This window comes from Rhincodon typus, chromosome 3 (assembly GCF_021869965.1).
Source record: "Rhincodon typus isolate 14 chromosome 3, sRhiTyp1.1, whole genome shotgun sequence".
Taxonomy (NCBI): Eukaryota; Metazoa; Chordata; class Chondrichthyes; order Orectolobiformes; family Rhincodontidae; genus Rhincodon; species Rhincodon typus.
In genome coordinates this window covers 87,707,341-87,731,802 of record NC_063334.1, presented here as the reverse complement: position 1 = coordinate 87,731,802, position 24,462 = coordinate 87,707,341, and the positions used below count along the sequence as shown (strand labels likewise).

The following is a 24,462-nucleotide window of genomic DNA, read 5'->3' as shown; positions in this document are numbered from 1 at the left end:
ATACATACAAACATGCATGGATACTGACTGCATACATATCTTAAGGCTCTGAAGTGTTTTGATCTGAAGTAACTATCCTACCTGTAGCGAATCTTGAGCTGCATTGATGCTTCAATGCAACAACGTCAAAAGTATCTGAAAGCTTCCGTCTCCGTACTGCTTGTAATCAAACATTTATTTATTTAGCGGGCATAAGCTCCTCATTAGATTTACAAGCAGGCAACAAAGGAGTGCAAAGTTTCAAACTGTTCCCATATGAAGCCTGAGTTAACGGTAAATAACTTAAGCTCAGAGCTCCTGTTTCTTATAATCAAACAAGTTTCAGTTTGCGCAGAGACTGCTCAGTGCATAAAGACAGTTTTTCAGAGTGAACTGATTTTTTTATAGAGCAAATGTCATGATGAGTACCTTTGATGTTTAAATTAATGGAATTAAAATGTTAATGATCTTTAGAATGAAAAGTTGAAGGGTTTAGGAGGTTCCTTTCTTATTCTTGTATGAGCTATGCATCACTACAAGGCCAGTAATTATCACCCACTCCTAATTGCCCTTGAACTGAGTGCCTTGATCAGACATTTCAGAAGGCAGGTAACATGCTGTGGGTATGGAGTCCAGATGGAGGCCAGAAGAAGGAAGGCCAGCTGATTTCCTTTGTTAAAGAACAAATTAAAGGTTTGCTTGAAATGTCAATAGTAGTCTGATAGTGATTAGCAATAGAATATCTTTGCAAGCATAAACAATTACACTGGTGGCTCTTAATGGTTCAGAATTTGGTCTGAGTTCACTGGTTGACTGTATTCCATTGACAAACAACTGCAGTTCTTTAAAGTTCGGGAGAGATGGTGGCACAGTGGTAATATCACTGGGCTAATTAGAGCAAGACAAAAAAAAACGCAGATGTTACATTGATGTTTTTAACCATGGCTTTGAGTGCACGGATACAGTAATTAGATTAGTAGTTAACATGGCATTAGCAATAATAATAGCTTTTTCTGTTTTTGATTTTTACCTTTGAATAAAAATATGAACCATAATTGTTTGGCATCATTCTGAAATGAACTTCTTGTAGCTTTTTTTGCAGGTGTACTTGGAATTGTAGGAACTTTATTGCACAGTCATGTAATGAAAACTGTACACCATTTGAATGACACTGGGTGAGCTGCAGAGAGCTATTGGGTGTCTTTAGGTCAATTGTGGGGGAAGGTAGTGATCAGGACATGGGGCCAATTGAGGATGAGGTCAATCTCCATTAATAGATTTTCATTTTAACCAGCAATGAATGTTTAGGTTTTCCAGAAATATTAGACTTGGTAAGTTTCTTTGGCATTTGTTTGTAATGTTATCGATCAGTTAGATATTCTAAAAGTTTAGAGTTTTATGGATATCTGAATGATTTCAAAGTCACCCTGATTACAGTAACTATGATATCCCTTCGATCCTAGACTTGACTTGGCTCATTGTCAACCAAGGTGAAATATCATAAAAAACATCTATGCAGATGATGTTCACAGCATACTGGAAAACATTTTTATGTATTCTGAGACACAAAAAAAATCCAAAACTCCTTAACCTAAGTAACATGTTACAATTTCTAGTAATTAATTTTCATATGTTTCAAGTATAAAATAATCATTACCCAATTTCTTCGAATCATCCCTCAATTACATTTCATCTATTTGGTTGACATGCAGCAGTGCATGCGATGAAGGTACTGCAATGCCCCCAAGTGGCTAAGGTCAGAAATCACATGATACCAGGTTATAGCCCAACAGGTTTATTTGAAAACACAAACTTTCGGAGCCTCAGTCCTTCTTCATAAGTAAAAGATTAACGGGTCACACCACTGATGAGGATGTACTAAACAAACTTAAGAAGCTGTTAAATCTTTAATCAGTTAGATGGTTTTAATTGATTAATATGTATGTGTAAATCTCCGAATTCCTTTCAAGTCAAGGTCCTGAGAGAACTAAGAATTTTATCAGTGTAAAGGAGAAGTGACATTTTAGGTCAAACAATGCATGTTAGGAGCTTGTGTTTTCAAATAAATCTGTTGGATGATAACCTGGTGTGTGGTTTCTGACTTTGTCCATTCCAGTCCAACACCAGCACCTCCACCCCAAGTGGCTAATCATTGCCAAGTTACTTCTATAAAAGAAATTTAAAAATTTACACTCAGATGCTCTATGATTTTCTTGTATTGCTGAAAAGAGAGACATATCACTGAAGGTTTCTTTCTCACACACACCAGGACAAACACTGCAAGCCAAATTTGAAACAATCATAACAAATTTTTGGTTGGCATATTGACTGAGTAACAGAGGCTTTGTCATGGAAAAAATAAGCAGGAAACCACAGGCACCCCCTTCCAAATGCTTCCCAGTAATTCAAAAATAAGTGCAAGACTTGAATATATTCCTGTTGACGTTTTTCACTAAATAGCCAATGGAGAAGGGAAGGCATTCAAGAAGTTAAAACCATTTAATTGGCATGTAAAAATGTGCTAGAACACTCAAACTCAGAAATTATTCTCTAATATTGAAAACGTATGATTATTGACTAGTTATCCTTTGAAATAAAGAAGTGGATGTATGGAACAAGATCTGGGACCCACCAGGTGTGGCTGGAATCAAATAACACATCTCTCAGCTTGAGAGTTTGAAGGAACTTCCTTAGTCTGATGACGTGAAGAGTAGTCATTTCTTTTCTGTTCCAATGGTCTCCTCTGAATGAATTTAAGGAAACTGATACTGAGTAACTCAGAAGTGCCACAACTGTATAGTAGTGGGTGCTCTTGCAAGGTTAGGTTTGAGGTTTATGGTTGGAGCTGAAACAGGGAAATGGTATTCCACCTGCTGAGCTACGAGTGTTCACTGCCAACAGTTTGCCTTTCCCCAGTAACAACAACCAAGATCTCAATAAATAAAACAAATAGCAGCCAAATGACAGTTATATGCCATTACTTTTGCAGTGGTTTACTGCAATTATAGGTTTATAATGACTTTGAATAAAATTTGTTTCTGGCTTTTGCTGCTGGATCACACAGTACAGTAACTCATTGCATAAGTAAGGCACACATATCTACTACACGTATATGGTACACTGAGAGAATGTAGAGATTAAATGAATATAAGATTAATTCACTGCTCTGTTAAACGTACTTACCCCAGTTGGCTGAGGGCTGAATGTTGCATATTCTGTAGCTGATGTTGCTGCCAGCCAGTCATTGAGCCAAGGTGGAGGGCATTGGTAGTATTAAACCCAGTGAGAGATGACAAGTCAGCACTACTAAGGGAATATTCTTTATTGCAATGTTGGCAGGGAGGGATAAAAGGAAGAAGAAACATTATAATCAAGCAAATATAATGGAGTTTAAATCTTATCTTTAAGATTCCTAATTAAACAATTCACTTTTGATGTTTGAAACATCTTCAATATAAATGGTTTTGGGCATTTTAGTATGAAATCTTTTACTTGAAAATGTATTAAGATCTAAATGTTTGGTAACGCGGTACATTGTGTTAAAAAGAATCATGAAACTGCAGAGCCAGAACATTTAGAAAACAAAGAGATTTCACTTTATTATGTTTATACCAACTCTAGAGCAATCCAGAACTAACATTACAGCCTTTCTTTTCAATCATAGCATTGCATCTTTATCTGCTTCTAATAGTCATTTTTTTTTTAATTTCAACATGCAATGGTTTCTATGTAAATCACTCCCTGTGGCAAAATATAACATACAGTTAACTCTCGGTGGACTGAAGTTCTTTCTACCTGCCCTCTGCCACTCAATTCCCAAGCAGAAAAAAGTCTCTTAATATTTTTGCACTAGGGAAAACAGCCCTTGAAACCCAGGGTTTTTCTTATAACAAGTCCCTTCAGTGTCTTTCCACTGAGTGTACGCGCCCAGTCATTCCTTTCTCCCCTCACATTTTAGTTATAAAAATATACCTCAACTACGGCTTTCAACTTGTTCTTCAAAAAACCATGACCTTTGTGTTACCAGCAAATGTACTTCATACAAAGTTAAAATCATCCATACAAAAAATAAAATTTTCTTAATACTGCGGCCTGCTTCCACCACCTTCAACCTATAAATAGAGCTACAAACTGTAAACTCAACCTTTTGTTTTCTGTCCATCAACCATCATGCTGCCGCACATTAATGTGCCTGATTTTTTGTACTCCGGAAGGAGATTGCCTTGTCCATGTTTGACCTGATGCCATGAGACTTTATGGGAGTCAATGCTGAGTACTCCCAGGTCAACTCCCTCTTGAATATGTGCTACTGCTGGGTCTATCCTGCCGGTGGGACAGGTTGCACCCAGGGTTGGTGATGGCTGTGCCTGGGATATTCTCTTTAAGGTACAATTCCAAGAGTAAGGTGGTTGCTTGACTACTCTGTGAGACAGCTCTTCCAATTTTGGCACTATTCCCCAGACGTTACTGAGGAGTCTGGGATTGATGAGTCTCTAACAAAAGTAAAATAACTGCAGATGCTGGAAGTCTGTAATAGAAACAAAAAATGCTGGAGAAACTCAACTGAAGTTAAGAGGATGAGCGATATTGGACTCAAAACATTAACTGTTTCTCTCTCCACATACGCTGCTAGATCTCCTGAGTTTCTTCAACATTTTCAGTTTTTATTTCACAAGGCTGAGGTCACCGTTGTTATTTCCAATGCCTAGGTTGATGCTAAGTGGTCCATCCAGTTCCATTTCTTTGAGAAGTTTTAACAGTTATTACAAATAAATTACAAATGGCTTGTTAGGCCATTTCTGAGGGCAAGTAAGAGTCAAGCACATTGCTGTGGGTCTGGAATTACATGCCAGCGAGACCAGGTAGAGATGGCATATTTACTTCCATAAAGGACATTACTGAACAAGATGAGTTTTTACAACAATTAACAACGGTTTCATGGTCATGATTTGACTTGTCATTTCAAACTTTTTAGCTGTTAGTGATGATTCAACAAAGTTTAATTCAAAAGTTAATGTGTAGTAAAATGTTTTCAAACTACGGTGTGAAAGTGTATTGCATTTCTTAGTTGCTTCATTTAATTTCCCAGCTTAAATCTAACAATGGTTCAGATTGAAAACATCTCCTAAAGGCTTATACAAAAAACAAATTTTAATTATTGAACCAAAGCTACATTTCCAATTCCTACAGAATCCTTCCATTCAGGGATTTCAATTCTTTGTCCATTCTGTTGACTTCACTTAATAGGAAGCAATCATCAGATCTGAAAATAGTTCATTCTTTTTAATGGAGAATGAGACTTCATATTTACAGCATACTGAAACAGTAGCAAGCTTTTCAATACCAATATGTTCATTATAACAAACTGGATCATTTCTTAACCACACCTTCTTGTATCATGCAACAGGTCACAAAATCTCTCCCTCAGGGTTATCTCAATCAGATCATATACTAATTCAGTATTACGCACTTCATCCAGTTACACAATTGTTACACCTTTCATTGCTATTCTGTCTTTACTTACCAACATAAACAGCTTAAAGAGACTTAAAATAAGAGCTTTTTAACTAAAGTAACAAAAAGTTATATATCCTTCCTGAAGTTCTTCAAAGTTGTTTTCTTACTACAAGCTACAGTTAGAAGTTGCTTGAAACAATTAAACATATTAAGACATGTGACTGGTCAGAATCATCAAGTCTTTTTAAGGTCCCTCAAATAAATTCTAGCCTGTTTGGACAACAGAATTATTTTTAATTTTAAGCAACATTCTTCATGAAATAATTAACGGTAATTTAACAAAATTCAATTCAAAAGTTAATGAGCAGCAAAAATCTTTCAAAATTGTGCTATTAAAATGTATTGTATTTCTTAGCTGAAATGGGTTCATATATTCAAGGTGCATCTAAACACTTAAGGTAAATTATTTTGGAAGTACTGTACTCAGAAAATTGCTTTCAATTGGATTCTTACTGTATTACTAGATGCCTGATAGAGATGACAATCAAAACTGAAGGATGTTAACAAAATGTGCAATTTGGAAACTTTAACCCAGCAGGACACTCACTGATGCAGAACTGATCAGCATTATTTTTCACCAGGCAATGCTTTCCCATTTTTTGCATTAAAGTGTGTGGAATTATAATCAATAAATAAAATACGAAGAATTCTGGAACACAATTTGTTCGGAATCACGGTTTTTTTAAAACGTGATGCAGGGTAGATTGCTGTTATTAATATACACACAAGTGCATTTATATAGCAACTTTAAGGTGGTGAAATATTCCAAGATAATTCATAGGAATTGTAATTAAAGGAACAAATCAACATATATATAAATTACCAATGCATGAGCATGCAAACACCAGATACATGTGCATAGTATTACTGGTGCCTGCTATAGCACACGTTAAGATGATACCTTTCCGCTGTTCCTACAAATTCCACTGGACTTCACATTAAAATATATCTGTAGGTCTGACCCTGGTGAAACCACTGATATGTTGGCATGATGTGGGGGTGGAGGAGTAGCAGTACAGTCACTGGACTAGTAATCCTAAACCTCAGACTGATGTTCTAAGAACATGAGCACAAATTATACTATGGCAGATGGCAATGTTTGAATTCAATATAATTATGGAATTTTAAAAAAATGGTAACCACTGTTGTTAAAAACCAATCTGGTTCACTCATCTTCTTGAGTTAAGGAAATCTGCAATCCTTACCTGGTTTGGCCAACATGTGATTCCGGACACAATGTGGTTGGCGCTAAACTGTCCTCCGAGGGGAGTGCCCTAATGGTATTAACGCTAGACTATTAATCCAGGAGCGGGTAATGTTCTTGAGACTTGGGTTCAATTTGCACCAAGGCAGGTGATGGTGTCTGAATTCAATATTATCTAAAATCTAATAATCACCATAAAACTATTATTGATTGTTGGGAAGAAAACTTCTGGTTCATTAATACTCTTCAGGGAAGGAAATCCTTACCTGGTCTGGCCTACATGTGACTCCAGACCCACAGAAAACATGCCTCACTCTTAACCACCCCTCGATTGGCTTAGCAAAACACTCAGTTGTAACAATGGCTATGAATTCTCAAAATATAAATGAAAATGGATGGACTACCTGGCATTGACCTAGGCACTGGAAATGACACCAGAAAAACACACCTTGCTGACCCTGCAAAGTCCTCCTTACTAACATCTGAGGCCAGTGTAAAAGTTGGGAGAGCTGTCTCACAGACCAGTCAAGCAACGGCCTGACATAGTCATACTCACAAAATTACAACTTACAGACAATGTCCCAGACACCACCATCCATGGATATGTCCTGTCTCACTGGCAGCAGAGATGGCAACACTGTGATCTACAGTCGGGAGGGAGTTGCTATGGAATTCCTCAACATTTACTCCAGACCCCGTAAAGTCTCATGGCATCAGGTCAAACATGGGCAAGGAAATTCCCTGCTAAGAGCCATGTACCATCCTCCCTTGGCTGATGAATCAGTATTCCTCCACGTTGTACAACAGTTGAAGGAAACACTGAGCCTGGCAAGGGTGCAGTATGAACTCCTGGTGGGGGATTTCAATGTCCACTACCAAAAGTAGCTCAGCAGCAGCACTACTGATTGAGCTGGTCAGGTCTTCAAGTACACAGCTGGTATACTTGGTCTGAATTGAACTGACTTATGATTATTGTCACATGCATTCACATGAGTACAGTGAATCGTTTACAAGTCAGCACTTAACAGTACCACCTTAGGTACAAAAGTACCTAGGCACAGAATCATGGTGCAAAGCAGAAAAATAAAACAAAGGGTTGGCAGCAGGTGGTAAGGGAACCAACAAGAGGAAAAAACACATTTAACCTCATCTTCATTAATCTGACGGCTGCAGATGCAATTGTGTATAACAGCATCACTAAAGGTGACCACTGCACGGTCCTTGTGGTGATGAAGACACACCTTCACATTGAGAATACCCTCCATCATGTTGTGTGGCACTATTTCTGTGTTAAGTGGGTCGGATTTTGAACAGACCCAGCAAGTTAAAGATGGGCATCCACAAGGTCGTGTGGATCATTAGCAGCAGCACAATTGTACTCCAAAACAATCTGCAATCTCGTGGCCTGGTATATCCCCCACTTTACCTTTACCAACAAGCCAGAGGATCAAACCTAGTTCAATGGAAAGTGCAGAAGGGCATACCAGGAGCATCACCAGCATACCTGGAGCATCACCAGCATACCTAAACATGGTGAAGCTATCAAACAGGACTACTTGCATGCTAAACAGCATAAACAGAGGGTGATAGAGAGAGCTAAGTGATCCCACAAGCAAACAGATCAGATCTAAGTTCTAGAGTCGTGCCACATCCATTTGTGAATGATGATGGACAATTAAACAACTCACTGGAGGAGGTAGTTCCACAAACATCCCCAGCCTCAATGGTGAAAGAGCCCAACACATTAATGCAAAAGATAAGGTGAAGCATGTGCAAAAATCTTCAACCAGAAATGCCGAGTGGATAATCAATCTCGTTCTCCTACAGAGATCCCCAACATTACAGATGCTAGTCTTCAGCCAATTCGGTTCACTCACGTGATATCAAGAAATGATTGGAAGTGCTGGATACTGCAAAGGCTGTGGGTCCTGACAACATTCTGGCAATATACTGAAGACTTGTGCTCTAGAACCTGCTGCACCCCTAGCCAAGCTGTTTCAGTGCAGCTACAACACTGAGGATCTACCTAACAATACGGAAAATTGTCTAGATATGTCCTGTGTTCAAGAAAGCCAGAAAAATCCAACCCAGCCAGTTACTGCCCCATTAGTCTATACCTGAACATCGGTAAAGTAATGGAAAACATCATCAACAGTGCCACTCAGCATCTGCTCAGCAGTAACTTGCTCATTGACACCAAGTTTCAGTTCTTCCAGAGACACTCAGCTCCTGACCTCATTACAGCCTTGGTTGAAACATGGAATATAGAGCTGAATTCTAGAAGTGAGCTGAGAGTGACAGCCCTTGACATCAAGGCTCCATTTGCACGGAGTGCCAACAAAACTGGAGTCAGTGGGATTCGTGAGGCAAACTCTCTGCTGGTTGCAGTCATACATGGCACATGGAATGATTGTGTTTGCTGAAGATCAGTCATCTCAGCTCCAGGATATCTCTGCAGGAATTCCTCAGGGTAGTATCCTAGTCTCTATCATCTTCAGCTGCTATATGAAGTAGATGTGGGGATGTTCGCCGGTGAATGCACAACATTCAGCACCATAAGCAGCTCCTCAGATACTGAAGCAGTCTATGGTCAAATACAAGATCTCAACAAAATCCAGGCTTGCGTTGACAAGTGGCAAGTAATGTTCATGCCACACAAATGCCAAGCAATGACCATCTCCAAAAAGAGAAAATCTAATCACCACCTCTTAATATTAAATGGCATTACCCACTGTCAACATTCTGGGTGTTACCAATGATGAACTTGATCGTTATAAACACAGTGGCTGCAAGAGCAGGTCAGAGGCTAGAAATACAGTGGCAAATAACTCACTTCCTGACTCCCAAAGCCTGTCCATCATGTGCAAGGCACAAGTCAGAAGTGTGATGGAATCTGGCCCACTTGCCTGGATGGATGTAGCTCCAATGACACTCAAGAAACTTCACACCACCCAGGGAAAGGCTGTCCCCTTGATTGTCACCACATCCACATTCACAAATTAAAATAATCAAGAATGGGAATAAGTGCTTATGCCATGAACAAAAATAAAACAAATGCTTTCTCAGAGTCATAGAGCACAGAAACAGATCCTTCAGCCCACCACGTCTATTCCGACCAACAAATACCAAACTACACAAATCCCATTTACCTGCACTCGGTCCTTAGCCTATTATGCCCTGGCATTTTAAATTTTAACCAGATGCTTTTTAAATGTTGCAAGAGTATCTGCCTCCTCTACCCTCTCAGACAGCACGTTCCATATATCTACCACAATTTTTTTCACAGATTCCCCCTAAACCACTTGGCCCTCACCTTAAGCAAATGCCCTCTGGTCTTAGATACAACTGCCAATACGGAACAGATTTTTAAGGTCTACTGTGTCTATGCCTCTCATAATTTTGTAAGCCTCAATCAGATCCCCCCTTAGCCTCCTCTGTTCCAAGAAAAACAAACCCAGCTTATCCAATCTGTCCTCATAACTGACACTCTTCATCCCTGGCAACATCCTGGTGAATCTCCTCTACACCCTCTCCAGTACAATCACATCCTTCTGGCAGTATGGTGACCAGAACTGCACACAGTATTTCATCTGTGTAATAAAACTTCCTTGCTCCTGTATTCTATGCCCCGACTAATAATGGCAAAAATCCTGTACGTTTTCTTCACCACCTTGTCTACTTATGCTGGCACCTTCAGGGATCTACAGACTTGTACACCAAGGTCCCTTTGTTCCACAGTACTCCCTAGGAACGTATTATGCAATGTGTATAATCCTTCCCCTATTCTTCCTCCCAAAATGCATCACCTCACATTTGTTAGGGTTAAATTCCATCTGCCACTGCTCTGCTTAATTTACCAGCTGATCAATATCAGACTGTAGCCTGAGACCATCCACCTCATCATCAACAAAACCCCAATCTTCGTGTCATTTGCAAATTTACTAATTAAACCTTCTACATTCACATCTAAGTCATTAATTTACATTATAAACAGCAAGGGTTCCAGAACCAATCACTGTGGTACTTTGCTGGTCACAGGTTTCCAATTATAAAAAACAAACAATCCTCCACCATCATCCTTTGTCTCCTATTTCTAACACAGTTTTGGATCCAGTTTACCAACTTGTCCTGGATTCCATGGGCTCTTACCTGTTGGAACAGCCTTCCACGTGGGACCCTACCAAAGGCCTTACTGAAGTCCATGTAAACTAAATCAACTGCGCTATCCTCATCAATATATTTAGTCACCTTTTCAAAAATTCAACTAAATTCGTCAGCCAGAATCTCCCTTCAATAAATCTGTGCTGACTATCCCTGATCAATGCCTGTCTTTCCAAGTATTGATTAAGCCTGTCCTTCAGAATTTTTTCCAATAATTTCCCTACTACTGATGTCAGACTAACTGTCTGTAATTGTCTGATGTATCTCTGCTGCACTTCTTGAACAAAGGCACTATATTAACAATCTTCCAGTCAACTGGCATTTTGCCTGTGGCCAGTGAAATATTAAATATCTCTGCCAGGGGCCCTGCAATCTCCTCCCTGGACTCCCACAGCAGCCTGGGATGCATCTTACCAGGCCCTGGGGATTTATAAATCATTACGCCTGCTAAATATCTAATAGCTCCTCCTTGTTAATCTTAACATGTCTAGAACCTTACCATCCCAACTGATACCCTCAGCCACAATGTCTTTCTTCTCTGTGAATACAGATGATCAGTATTTAGTTCAGAATTATAGAGTCATAGAGTTATACAGCATCGAAACAGACTCTTTGGTCCAACTAGTCCATGCCAACCATGCTCCCAAACTAAACTAGACCCACTTGCCTACTTTTCACCCATATCCCTCCAAACCTTTCCTATTCAAGTACATATCCAAATGTCTTTTAAATGTTGTAACTGTATCTGCATCCACTACATCTCCTGGCAGCTCATTCCACACGCAAACCACACTCTGTATAAAAAATATTGCTCATGTCCTTTTTAAAATTTTCCTTTCTCACCTTGAAAATATTTCCCCTTGTTTTGAACTCCCCCATCCTAGGGAAAAGACCTTTGCTATTCACCTTGTCTATGCCTCTCATGATTTTATAATCCTCTACAGGGTCACCCCTCAAACCGCTACGTTCCAGTGAAAAAAATCCCAGCCTATTTTTATAACTCAAATCCTCCATTCCCTGCAACATCCTGGTAAATCTTTTCTGAACCCTCTTCAATTTAATAATATCCTTCCTACAGCTGGGTGGCCAGAACTGTACACAGTACTCCAGAAGAGACCTCACCAACATCCTGCACAATCTCAACACGACGGAGAGAGCAAGAACTGCAGATGCTGGAGTCAGAGTCAATACAGTGTGGAGCTGGAGTAACACAGCAGGTCAGGCAGCATCAGAGAAGCAGGAGAGTCGTCGTTTCGGGCCTGGACCCTTCACCAGGAAGGGTCATCCTGATGAAGGGTCTAGGCCCGAAACATCAATTCTCTTGCTCCTGTGATGCTGCCTGACCTGCTGTGTTCCTCCAGCTCCACACTGTATTAACTCAACACGACGTCCCAATTCCTATACTTAAAGGTCTGAGCAATGCTGACTATCCCTAATCAGTCCTTGCCACTCCAAATGCATGTAAATCTTATCTTTCTGAATACCTCCAACAACTTACCCACCACTGATGTCAAGATCATAGGTCTATAAATCCCAGGCTTCTCTTTACAGCCTTTCTTAAATAAAGGCACAACGTTTGCCACCCTCCAGTTCTCTGGCACCTCACCCACGGTTGTAGATGATATAAATATTTCTTCTAGGGGCCCCACAATTTCTTCCCTGGCTTCCCACAATGTCCTGAGATACGTGATCAGGTCCTGGAGATTTATCCACTTTTATGTTTTCTAAGACCTCCAGCACTTCCTCTTCTGTAATGCAAACTGTCTTCAAAACATCCATATTTATCTTGTTCTCTAGCCTCCATTTCCTTCTCTACAGTAACAACTGACGCAAAATATTTATTTAGTATCTCTCCCATTACCTGAGGTTCCCATTACCATAGAACTCACTCATGTTCACTGGTTCCACACACAGGTTGCCCCTTTGGTACCTAATAGGGCCCACGCTTTTCTTGGTAAACCTCTTAGTTATAAAAAGCCTTGGGATTTTCCTTAATCCTATCTACCAAAGGTATTTCATGGCCCCTCTTTGCCCTCCTAATTTCCTTTTTAAGCAACCTCCAGCACTTTCTACTTTTGCAGGGCCTCTCCAGTTTCTGATGAACTGTATCTGACATATGTTTCTTTTTTTAAAAAAAATCTATCCCTTGATTTCCACGGTTCCCAGGACTTGCTGCTCTTACCCTTCACTCTTACACGAACACGCTGGGTCTGAGCTCTCACTACACAACTTTTAAAAGACTCCCATCACTTTCCAGATGTAGACTTACCTGCACATAGCTACCCCCAGTCTATGTTTGCCAGATCCTGTCTAATGAAATTGAAAACAGCCTTCCCCCATTCAGCAATTTGTGTTTGGTGTCAGATCATTTTAACCAGAATCAACTGACAAATGAAAGTCGTAGGAAGAAGCACCATTATTTGCACTTTTAACAATATGTACACTTCATTGCCATGCTTATGCACCAACTGTAGCCTATAACCTTTAACAATCTACATGCAGAAGCAGAATGCAGCACGTCTTTTAGAAACAATGCTATAGCAAGTATATCATTATTTCAGAGATTTTAAGTAATATTGGTAGTTACAGTAGATCGATTTTGTGAAACTTTGTAATGGACTGTAAGGTGAGAGGAGTTACCTACCAGTACCATATGTGGTAGAAATGGCTGAAGGGTATCCTCCCATTCCATGCCCAGGTAAAGTAGGGGTTGCTACAGAAACTACTGGCGTAGCCAATGACTGTGCAGCTTGTGAGTTGTTTATTCTCTGATTCTACAGAAAATCAAAAAAATTGTGATATTTAATTTTTTTTAACATGCTTTGTATGTCTTTTTAATAATAGTTGCAGAAATAAATGAAATGTAGACCGGATATTTTTAATAAACTGAATCATTTGACATAATTGGCTTTTAAGAACTCTTCCAAACCTATCATTTACAACACTTCAGGAGACTAGATGTTCCCAAGGTAACCAATTACATCAGTATCTCCATAGTAACCAGTCTAGTCACTAGCAAAGATTGCGTTTTTGTAGCAGGAAAAAGACCAGATAGAAAACAAATAAAATACACACGATGACCTGTTATTGTGCATTTATTGGAAAAAAAAACTATAGTAGTGGATTTCAGGCATAAAATTGACTAGTTTTATCTTAATTGTGAGCAGAAGTTAGAAATCTAAATATTTTACATAACCAGTAGGTGGTGCTATGTTACTTTTGGTTCACAGTTCTCAGGCTGCAACATTCTTATGGCAACACATTTTCAGTTGTGTATAACATTTCTCATAAATACTAGAAATATAAGATCAAAGTAATTAATTGACTATTAAGTGTATAATGTTCAACACTGCACAGTTTTAGAAGTCTATTCAGTTACTGTTAGCTGCCTGCATTTTCAACCCATCTAAACTTGGCTTACAAATTTTATGAAAACCATAGATATGGAACTCTGAAAATTCATAACAATTTTAATTTGAAAACAATGCTTAAGATAGAAAATAAATACTAAACATCTTTTTGTTAAACAGTATGGTACTACCTACCCTGCCTTGTTCAAAAGTAATATTAACCTGAAGATAATTATCACTACTGAAAAAGAGAAACATTGTCAAAGCTTTTGTCTTGCATTTATCAGGAAAGAACTGCAAGATAGCAAGTTTTGAAGGGAACAACAATGCTGCATAAAATATTATTCTCTTTGAAATTTGCTACTTCTGTGATTTTGGTCTGATGAGTGCAATACAAAAGGTTTGATTGTGTGTCTTATTTTCAGCATTAGTGTGGTAATTTTATCAGTGAAAAAGGTCAGTGTGAAAGATAAATCAAAAAACAACAAGTTACTTTTGTCTATTGTTTTGGGCATAATTTGAAGGTATTAGCAGAACTCTCACTTACCTGTAACAAATCAACATCCTCAGACTGACAGCATATAAAAGGAGCAATGAATAACAGTTAGCTAAAACATTAACCTTTTTCCTCTCAGCACAGGTACTACCTGACCTGCTGAGCACTTCCAGCATTATCTGTCTTTATTTCAGATAATCAGAAACTGCCACATTCAAGTTTGGACCTATGATGAAGCTTGACTTTTGGGAAGACACATATAAATAGGAATGTTACTCACTTGAGGCTCCAATCAATGTATGTATCCATTTATAAAATCACTACAGACTGCACATACAAGTCAGAATATTTTAAATCAATTGTACATATTCACAGTCTTCTTTCTACATCTCCCTAGGTTATGCACCTTTTCCTTCAATGTGGCTTCATGTGCAACCTGCAACTAGGTATCAGCCAATAAGCATGGATCCTGGTGCTAAACAGAGGGAGACAGAATCCTGGGAATGAGTCTTTCTTTGTTTTCGTTATGTGGGAATACCAGCATTAGTGCAACACTTTTTATCAATGAAACAATAAAGATTAACTTCCCAAATTTAAAAGGTACTGCAGGTATGCATCACAACACACCATTTTGTGCCAATTTCAAAGTTATTCCTTTGTATTTTTACACATTCAATGCCAAAAGGAGAACTTAAATATTAATTTAGTAGTGTTTTAAACCTATGTTGTGTGGCAGAATTATATAAATTTAGTATATATCATCATGCTGCCCATTTCTATGATATTAGAATCAAAGCGTTTTGCTTTTCACACAAAACAAGCTAAAATCCTCTCCCAAACACCTGATATGAAGCAAAAATGATTAGTATTATCCAAATTATTCTGTTGTGTGTACTTTTTTCTTCTGTTTTAGAAGATTCCAGACCGAGCATTCACTTACCACTGATGGCATATTCTTTGAACCTGGTGGAATGAGAACCCGGAGGTCAGGTTTCCGATTGTTCATTCCCAAATTCATGGGAGGGGGTGACTTGGTTTGCATGTTCTTGTTCATACTGCCAGGCGAGACCAGCAGACCTGGCGAATTGCGGGGATTTCCATACCCATTTCCTGTTGCATTAAAGATTCAGTATGAGCAACAATATATTTAATATGCGACATAGAAATCATTACAAGTGAGGAATAAGTAATCAGCAGCTCATCCTCAATGGGAATTATTAAGGAAATATACTCAAAAATGATTATTTACCACTTAGAGTTATAGTCATAGATACAGAAGGCATGGTTAGTAATTTTGCGGGTGACACCAAAATTGGTGGCATTGTGGACAGTGAAGAAGGTTTTCAAAGATTACAAAGGGATCTTGATCAAGTGGGTCAATGGGCTGAAAAATGGCAGATGGAGTTCAATCTGGATAAATGCGAGATATTGCATTTTGGTACAACAAACAAAGGTAGGGCTTATACGAATAATGGTAGAGGCTTGGGTAGTGTTGTAGAACAGAGGGACCCTATGGGTGCAGGTACATATTTCTTTACGTTTGTGCCACATATAGACAGGATGGTTAAAAAGGCATTTGGCATGCTTGCCTTCATTGCTCAGTCCTTTGAGTATAAGAGTTGGGATGTCGTGTTGAAATTGTACAGGACATTGGTAAAGCATCTTCTGGTATACTGTGTCCAATTCTGGCCGCCCAGTTATAGAAAGGGTATGATCAAGCTGGAGAGGGTTCAGAAGAGATTTACTAGTATGTTGCCAGGTATGGAAGGTTTGCGTTATAAAGAAAGGCTGGATAGGCTGGGTCTTTTTTCACTGGAGCCTAGGAGGTTGAGAAGTGACATGATTGAAGTCTACAAAATAATGAGAGGTATAGATAAGAGTTGATGGTAGTTGTCTTTTCCTGAAGATGGTGAATTTCAAGACTAAGCGACACATTTTTAAGGTGAGAGGAGAGAGATTTAAAAAAGACATGATGCAAAATTTTTACACAGAGTGTGGTTCGCGTGTGGAATGAACTTCCTGAGGAAGTGGTGGATGTGGGTACGATTATAATGTTTGAAAGACATTTGGATGGATGTATGAACAGGAAAGGTTTGGAGAGATGTGGGCCAGAAGCAGGCAGGTGCGACTGGTTTAGTTTGGGATTATATTCGGCATGGACTGGTTGGGCCGAAGGGTCTGTTTCTGTGCTGTATGATTCTATGACTCTAAAATAAGGTTCCCTGAAAAAAGGTGATATTATTTCACTTGATTAACTGAGAAGTGAATGAAATGATAAGTGAATCTAAAATTAGGAAACAACAGCTGCATCGCCACACGGCACATAAAAAAGAACACTTTTGAGAAATTCGTCCATCATGAGAAAGAATTGTAGTTGCAATTATTTGTTGAAAATCAAAGAGCAACAATTAGTTCAGACATGACTGACATTTTAAATAATCTATTGCATCAGTACTGTGTTTGGTAGGGACTGACTTGAACTTAAATAAAAGCCTGAGAAACTTAAACTAATGCAACAGAAAGTTTTCAAGTACACAAATTTGGCACAGTTTGAAAGTCTAATGTTTCATTTTAAAAGGACACTTGAGGAAAGAGTTTAAATGACATTAAAAGCACAAAGACAGGGTAGTAAATGGTCAACCAGATGTAATCCATTGTGAATAAGGTGGAAGAAGGAACAATTTGGAGTATATGCTCAATGAAAATAGACTAAAGGCTGAATAATATAAACATTCAAATACAAGTGCAATTGCACAGAAAGCCACAAAAAGATTAATTAAAAATTGGGTTTCATAAGCAGAAACATAAAGTACAATAGCAAGGATGTAATCACAAATTTGTACTAGACAAAGATTAAGCTATGTGTCGTGTTCAATTCTCGGTACCAGTGACAGAAAGGATTTTAAAAGTCAGAGAAGGTAATGTGGTGCAGATTTCTCAGAACGATGCCAGTAAAGGAAATCTATTGGTAACTGACGATACTTGATAAATTGGGACTATTTCCAGTGAAACACACAAAACTGTGAAGGGATTTAATTGATTTATTAAAAATATTTTAGTGAATGGAGAAGAAAAAAATACTCTGTTTGGGGATTCAACCTAAAAATTGACATAAAAACTGAAGAAGCATGTACAGAAAAAAAAATCTTTCTGCTCAGCATTTGCTGAAATATAGTGGAGAGAGTATTTGTGCAGACACATCTTCTAAAAGAAAGATATATAAATATTTGAAGCAGAGAAAGATGCAGGAGGCTGAGGAGATGGTACATGGCTAATTGCTACTCCTGCCCTCCTGTGCTGTAAGCTCTAAGATTCAAGGATATAGGTTTGACTTGCTGAAATTGGGCTGCTCTTCCTGGTTCTACAGTTGGTCAGGCATTTCCAGATAAAGGATGCACCTGAAGGCAGTGGAAAATTTTCTACACGTAGGGTGGAATTTTCCCCTTCCTGTGAGATGAGTATGATGAAAAAAAGAATGAAAATGAAAAATTAGATACCTGACGTTGAGAAAAATGCCCTGATTTTCCTCTCAAAGCCTAAGGAACAACGTCAGGATCCAACCCTTGAGTAGTGACTATCTTATTTTCACACATTTGAATCTCACGCAAGTCACAACACATACTATTTATACTGAGAAACTAGAGGTGTAAATTACAACAGGTAATAAAGACTAGGTAACAGGTGGCTGTAGGCTGCTGAAAGCATGTGCTGGTCATCATGTCACTGCTTCTTCTGCACAACATCCCTGCATGTTCCATGGTCACCATCCTCCTTGACCCTTCATCCAAACAACTGTGTGTCGGCAAACCATTAGCCTCACCAAATCATCATGCCTGCTTTTGGACCAACTTTGCCTTGTCGGTGGCACAGTGGCTAGCATTGCTGCCTCACAGCGCCAGGGACCTGAGTTTGATTCTCGCTTCAGGTGACTGACTGTGTGGAGTTTGCACATTCTCCCCGTGTCCGCGAGGGTTTACCTAGAGAGCTCTGGTTTTCTCCCACAATCACAAAGATGTGCAGGTTAGGTGGACTGGCCATGCTAAATTTCCCATAGTGTCCAAGAATGTGCAGGCAAGGTGGATTAGCCACGGGAAATGCACGGTTACAGTGATAGGGTAGGGGTCTGGGTGTGATACTCTTCGGAGGGTCAGTGTGCATTTGATGGGCCAAATGGCCTGCTTCCTTACTGTAGGGATTCCATGATTTCAGGCCTCCAATACTTGTAGCTCAGGACCACTTAACATGCTCATTTTAGATGCAGGGACCACCATGCATCTCATGCATATACACAGGAGGCTTTTGTGTTGACATGGATATGTGCATCTTATGGCTCTTCGCTTGTTTTTGTAATGTTCATTGACTTTAATGCTGAGTTACAGCCTGCCAGACTCTGTGGGTTAGCGTGTTTTGTTTTAGTGCAGAAAGGTGGCTGGCAGCTTGTGACAATGGGTAGCACTGAATACTTAGACAGGGAGTAGGCATGCCCCTGTAAGGCACTGTGCTATAGTAACATCACACTTGCAACATGCTTCAGCAGCTTAGATTTCAAACATATTTCATGTGCTTCAACAAAATGGTAATGTGTGTAAGTCAAAGGAGAAGTGGGGCAAAGTGGTAGTAAGGCCATTCAGTCAGTACCACCACAGTCAATCAAGGGGGTTCGACTGAGACAAGACTAGGGACACTCCTGCAAGTCAAGTGCAAGGACACCTCAAATTGATTCAATCAGCTGCAGCATTGTTAAGACCTCCATCCAGGGGATAGGGAGGTTGCAGGTGTGGTGGTTGTGAGGCAGGGCGGGGAGTGATGTAGGCCAATTTTCCTGCTGTGAGATAAAAGAAGGGATTGCAAATTACGAAGATTGGTCCAAGAGCACTTGTTGGTCATGCATAAGTGGGAGAGATGGTGAAGTGGCCCCAGTAAGTGAGCTGGACATGCAGAGGGCGTTAAATGTTCGCTGCTTGGGTGTGAACCCATGAATAGATATGATGTATGCAACACTTAGAGTTGTAGTCCATGAGCCAATGGCAGTGGGAGAGTTAGTCAGCCAGTTCTGTGGGTGTCAGGCAGCAGAGAAAAGATGCTGACACTTTCCATTGCAGAGTGCAGAAGATCAGTTGACTTTCATGCAGCATTGGTCAGTGTCCCTGTTGATGCAGGACATGGCACTGATCCATGCTGCAATTTTTGTCCAGGCTAGCTGGGTCTAGTGAGGTGGCCTTCTTTGGCATTCAGCAAGGAAAAGGGCTATCCTCCTCTCCACCATCCCAGCTGCAAGCACCTCCAGATCCCTGCACTAAAAGTGGGGGAGCTACCTTGCCTTTCCTCAGAGACACTTTTATGGTTAAGCACTGCGGTTTGAGGGCAGTTTCTGGCTTGAACTGTCTGATGTGGTGTACTGGCTTTAAATATGGCGTCAGAGACACATAAGCCAGAAGATCTCACCAGCAGTAAGCATTTTTGCCTTGTTGGCCACATGATTCCCTGAGAAACATGGTCAACAGCTTATGGCCTAACTAATGAGGTGAAAAATGGAAGACTGTGTGTGAAAATTTGACCCAGGGCCATGTCACCATAAAATTCACTTGCCACCACACTTTAACAGTAAATGGGAAAATTCAGCCCATAGTTCTACTGCTACACTACTAAAGCAATATACATCTCTGCCCATCTCTACATAAATACAAGAGGTAACAAGGTGTAGAGCTGGATGAACACAGCAGGCCAAGCAGCATCAGAGGAGCAGGAAGGCTGACGTTTCGGGCCTATGTTTCCTCATGTTGACCAATAGAGGTCATAGTTTTAGGATAAGGGGTTGCAGATTTAAAACACAGATGAGGAGAAATTACTTCTCTCATAGGGCATGAATCTGTAGAATTCCCTACCTCAGAATGCAGCTGATGCTGGGACATTGAGTAAATGTAAGAAGGAGAATAGACAGATTTTAAGTTAGCATGGTTTGAAGGGTTGTGGAGAGCAGGCAAGAAAGTAGAGTTGAGGTTGAGATGAAATCAGCCTTATTTGTATTAAATGGCACAGTGCACTCAAGGAGCTGAATTGCTTACTCCTGCTCTTACTTCTTATGTTCAGAACTCCAATCAGGATACAAGTTACATTTTTAAATTACTAAATAGCCAGCTCTCATGGTGCAATTGGTGTGAAGTCCCTAATGTTTGACACAACCTCCTCGTGGCAGCTACACTGCAACTTCTATGTCAACATGAAAAATGCATTACACTGTTCTAATAAGTACAATCTTGTTAGATAATTAAAAAACTAAATAATTTGATATTTGAACCACAATGTTTCTTCTTACATTTTCAAGAATACATTCCATTCTAATTTCAGAGATTACTAAATGAACATGTTTGTATTCAGCAATTTAAATCAAGGTTTTTCATCCTTCTTGGCTCAACAACATTTAGAAAGAGCACTCAGAACACATGGTTATGGATTATGAATCAATTCTGCAAACACCCTTCATAAAATTCAAAGAAAATAAATGAAAAATACATGCATGTGGTCATTGACAAAGTTTTCTTTTGCATATCATCAACTATGCAAACCGCATCCTTCTTACTCAGACTATTGTGGCCTACTTTGAGGCTTGGTGCTCCTCCTCAAGATAATCAATAAAACAGAATGACTTAGTTAGATCTAGGAGCAGAAAGCTTTCTCAAGCTTTTAATGTACAGATTAAAACTTTCCTTCTCAGCTAGTTTAAAATTATGGTGGATCATGAAAATTATAATCTGCAATGCATCCATAAGCACAGTATTAGAATTGTTTACCCACTATAAAGCACAAAAAATTATACATCTAAACTAGACATACTTCCGGACAATTACAGAAAGATGAGAAACACATGTTCTGTTTTTAAATGTAAATTCAGATCTTAAAGTCTCATGATTACATTTCTACATGCTAATGGAAGTACTTTATAAAAAAGAAAGTTTATTATTAAACAATTGTTTTAATCTTAAATTCTTTACCAGTGATACTTAATTTAACATTGCACAGCACATGCCAGTTGTTTTACTTGTTAAAACTGAGATTAACTGAACTGCACAATAGTTTGTAACGATTAATTTAGCTTCATTTTGCATAAAATGTGGTTTGTGCACAAGCTGCTAATATTAACATCCCGATGTGAAATCAGGAAACTATTAAGGATAAACCTCAGTGTGAAGTTCATTCATCAGCAATACTTATCTGTTCACTCAATGTGGTCTAAATAATTACTTTGATAGGTTAAAATCTGATACCTTCAGTAACAGTTTCTGAACTGCCAGAAGTAGAGTGCATTAGTTTTTCATTATGTATTAAGAGGCATGTGGCTTCCCCAGTAGCTCAGCCAGTTCATTCAATGGAAATTAGAGCTAAAAAGAACAGGAAGGTCATCAGTTTTGATACCTGGACTGTGCTTGCTACAAACTTGATGTCAATAGTATGGTCTTCGGCTTTAATAACTTCAGGTAGTGAACGGAAAAGAAAAATAAAATCAGCCAAGTTTCTCCTTGCGATTTCCATCTAACAAACTGCACTGACTCTGTGTGTGTGTGTGTGTGTGTGTGTGTGTGTGTGTGTAATTGACTGTGACTGTGGTCATCAGGTGACAGGATGAGGTTTGGCTGTGATACCTGTTTGACTAGCCTGCCAAAACACAGTGCCAAGGCTCACTTATGACTGATGACAGCCAGTTGGCTGAAGCAGGAGGACAGTCAGAATCTATGGAGCCATTACACAGCAAGGAATTAATGCCTTCAGAAAAGAAATGTTTATAAAACTAGTGGAAAGAAAAACATAAGAGAAACAAATGAATCAAGGGTACAAGTTAGGTTTCATTATGAGTAAAGTACAATGATGACTACAGGTTAGAACAACCCTGTATGCTTTTGAAAAGCTTAGAATCTGTTCCAAAAGTCAATGATTGTACAAAGGTCTCTCTCTGAAAAACTGCTGTGAAATAATATCTGCACAAATGTTGATTTCTGTCACATTATTAAAGCAGTAAAAATATCGCTAGACATATTACAGGCAGTTCACCAGCACCGTCTGAAGGGCTGTTAGGATGGGCTATAAATGCCAGCAATGCTCACATCCTGTGAACAAATAACAAAAATGTTGCTAACAGGCAAAATATGACAATGAGCAATACAAAGACAATAGGGCAGTTGGCCAAACAGATAGGTCTTAAAGGAGGAATGAAAGGTGGAGACGTTAAAGGTTGGACTTTCACACTTGATGACCAGTATCAGAACAACTAAAATTAGGGGCTCAAAAGGCCAAAATTGGAGAACTGCAGATATCTTAGGGACACATGAGCTAGAAGAGATACCAAAAATTAGAAAGGACAAGAATGAAGATTTTAAAATCGAGATATTTAAGTGGGAGTCAATCCAGGTCAATGAGCACAAAAGTGATAGCTGAATAGGACTTGGTATGATTTAGAACATGAGCAGTCAAGTTTTAGATGACTTTATGGTTATAGAGGTTGGAAAATGGGAGACTGATCAGGAGTATAGGGACAATCAAGTATAGATTAGGGTTTCGGCAGCAGATAAAGTGAGGCAGGACATAGTCAAGTGATGTTACAGAAGTGGAAGATGTTGTCTTAGCAATGGGTTGGATATGTCACGTACTCCTTGGCTTCGAATAAAGTGCCTGTGTTGTAAAGGGTCTGATCAGTCTCACAATTACTAGGGAGAGGGATGGAATCAGTAGCTAGTGAATGGATGTCAAACAAGTCGTGTGATAATTTAAAGAGAACTGAATGGTCAAGAGAGCTGATGGTGAAGTGAAACTGGAAGTTCTCAAAATGTGTGTAAAAACCAACGTTGAACTTTCAGATGACAACTGTGTGAAGCAACAAAGAAATGAGAAACAGGAGATAGCCAAGAATCGATCTAATACGTTAAATATTAACTCATGGTCTTGGACTTTTAGTGCTAGAGATCAAAGATGTTAGTCACTGCATATAGTATGGATGGCTATTAATTATAATATAGTTTCAGAAAAGTATAGAGCAGTGATTTCAATCAAAACTAAAGTACAGTATTTATGTTTATAACTGCCTTAAATTATAAACATGAATTTGAATTTTCATCATGTATAAATTAGTGTACTTGAAAGTTATTAGAGGGATTTTCCACCTAAAATATTAGAAAAGGGAATAAAGGGTGTGGCCTACACAAATTTGTGGCTGATGTGAAGGAAATTGCACACTTCTCATGAATGAAGCATTAAACTATTTGAAGAACTTTATCAATTCTAGTGGTCACAAAAATAATCAATGGTCATTTTTTCTCTGTTAATTTCATTGTCATTAACAGTTATCACAAAGGTAAAACAATAATGCCATCAGCTATTGCTTTCTGGGAGTGAACGTCTGTTGGACTTGTACAAGTTGTGTTTCCTGAGTAGAGAAAATATTACACATTTTGGCAATTACAGAAAAGTCCTATCAGTGACCGGTTATGTGAAGTGGTTTTAAATTCTTTACAAATTTCAAATGTCTCCATAAATTAGAACATTCACAGGTGTGATTTTCAAATAATGTGTATACTAAGATGGAATAATAAATCTAATATCTTTGATATGCTGGCAAAAGCAACTCCACTTATGTATCATTGCACTGAGTACAGCAAAACAGGGTGGGGAATGGCATCAGTCAAACAATGAACATTTTGTTTTAATAAACACTTTGGGAATGTGTAATAGTCTGAAAAACAAACCACTAAAAAAGTTGTGTTCAG

At 38.9% G+C, this 24,462-nt stretch overlaps 1 protein-coding gene across 2 annotated transcripts in view; it reads right to left on the bottom strand.

The window, feature by feature from the left end:
- mef2cb (myocyte enhancer factor 2cb) overlaps positions 1-24,462 on the bottom strand; it is a 134,209-nt gene that overhangs the window by 3,984 nt on the left and 105,763 nt on the right. For both annotated transcript variants that reach the window (XM_048592620.1, XM_048592627.1), the window contains exons 3-5: positions 15,648-15,817; positions 13,506-13,635; positions 3,163-3,298 (exon numbers count right to left, since the gene is read on the bottom strand). In XM_048592620.1, coding sequence (XP_048448577.1) covers positions 3,163-3,298; positions 13,506-13,635; positions 15,648-15,817 — 436 coding nt within the window. The remainder of the gene's footprint in view (positions 1-3,162; positions 3,299-13,505; positions 13,636-15,647; positions 15,818-24,462) is intronic.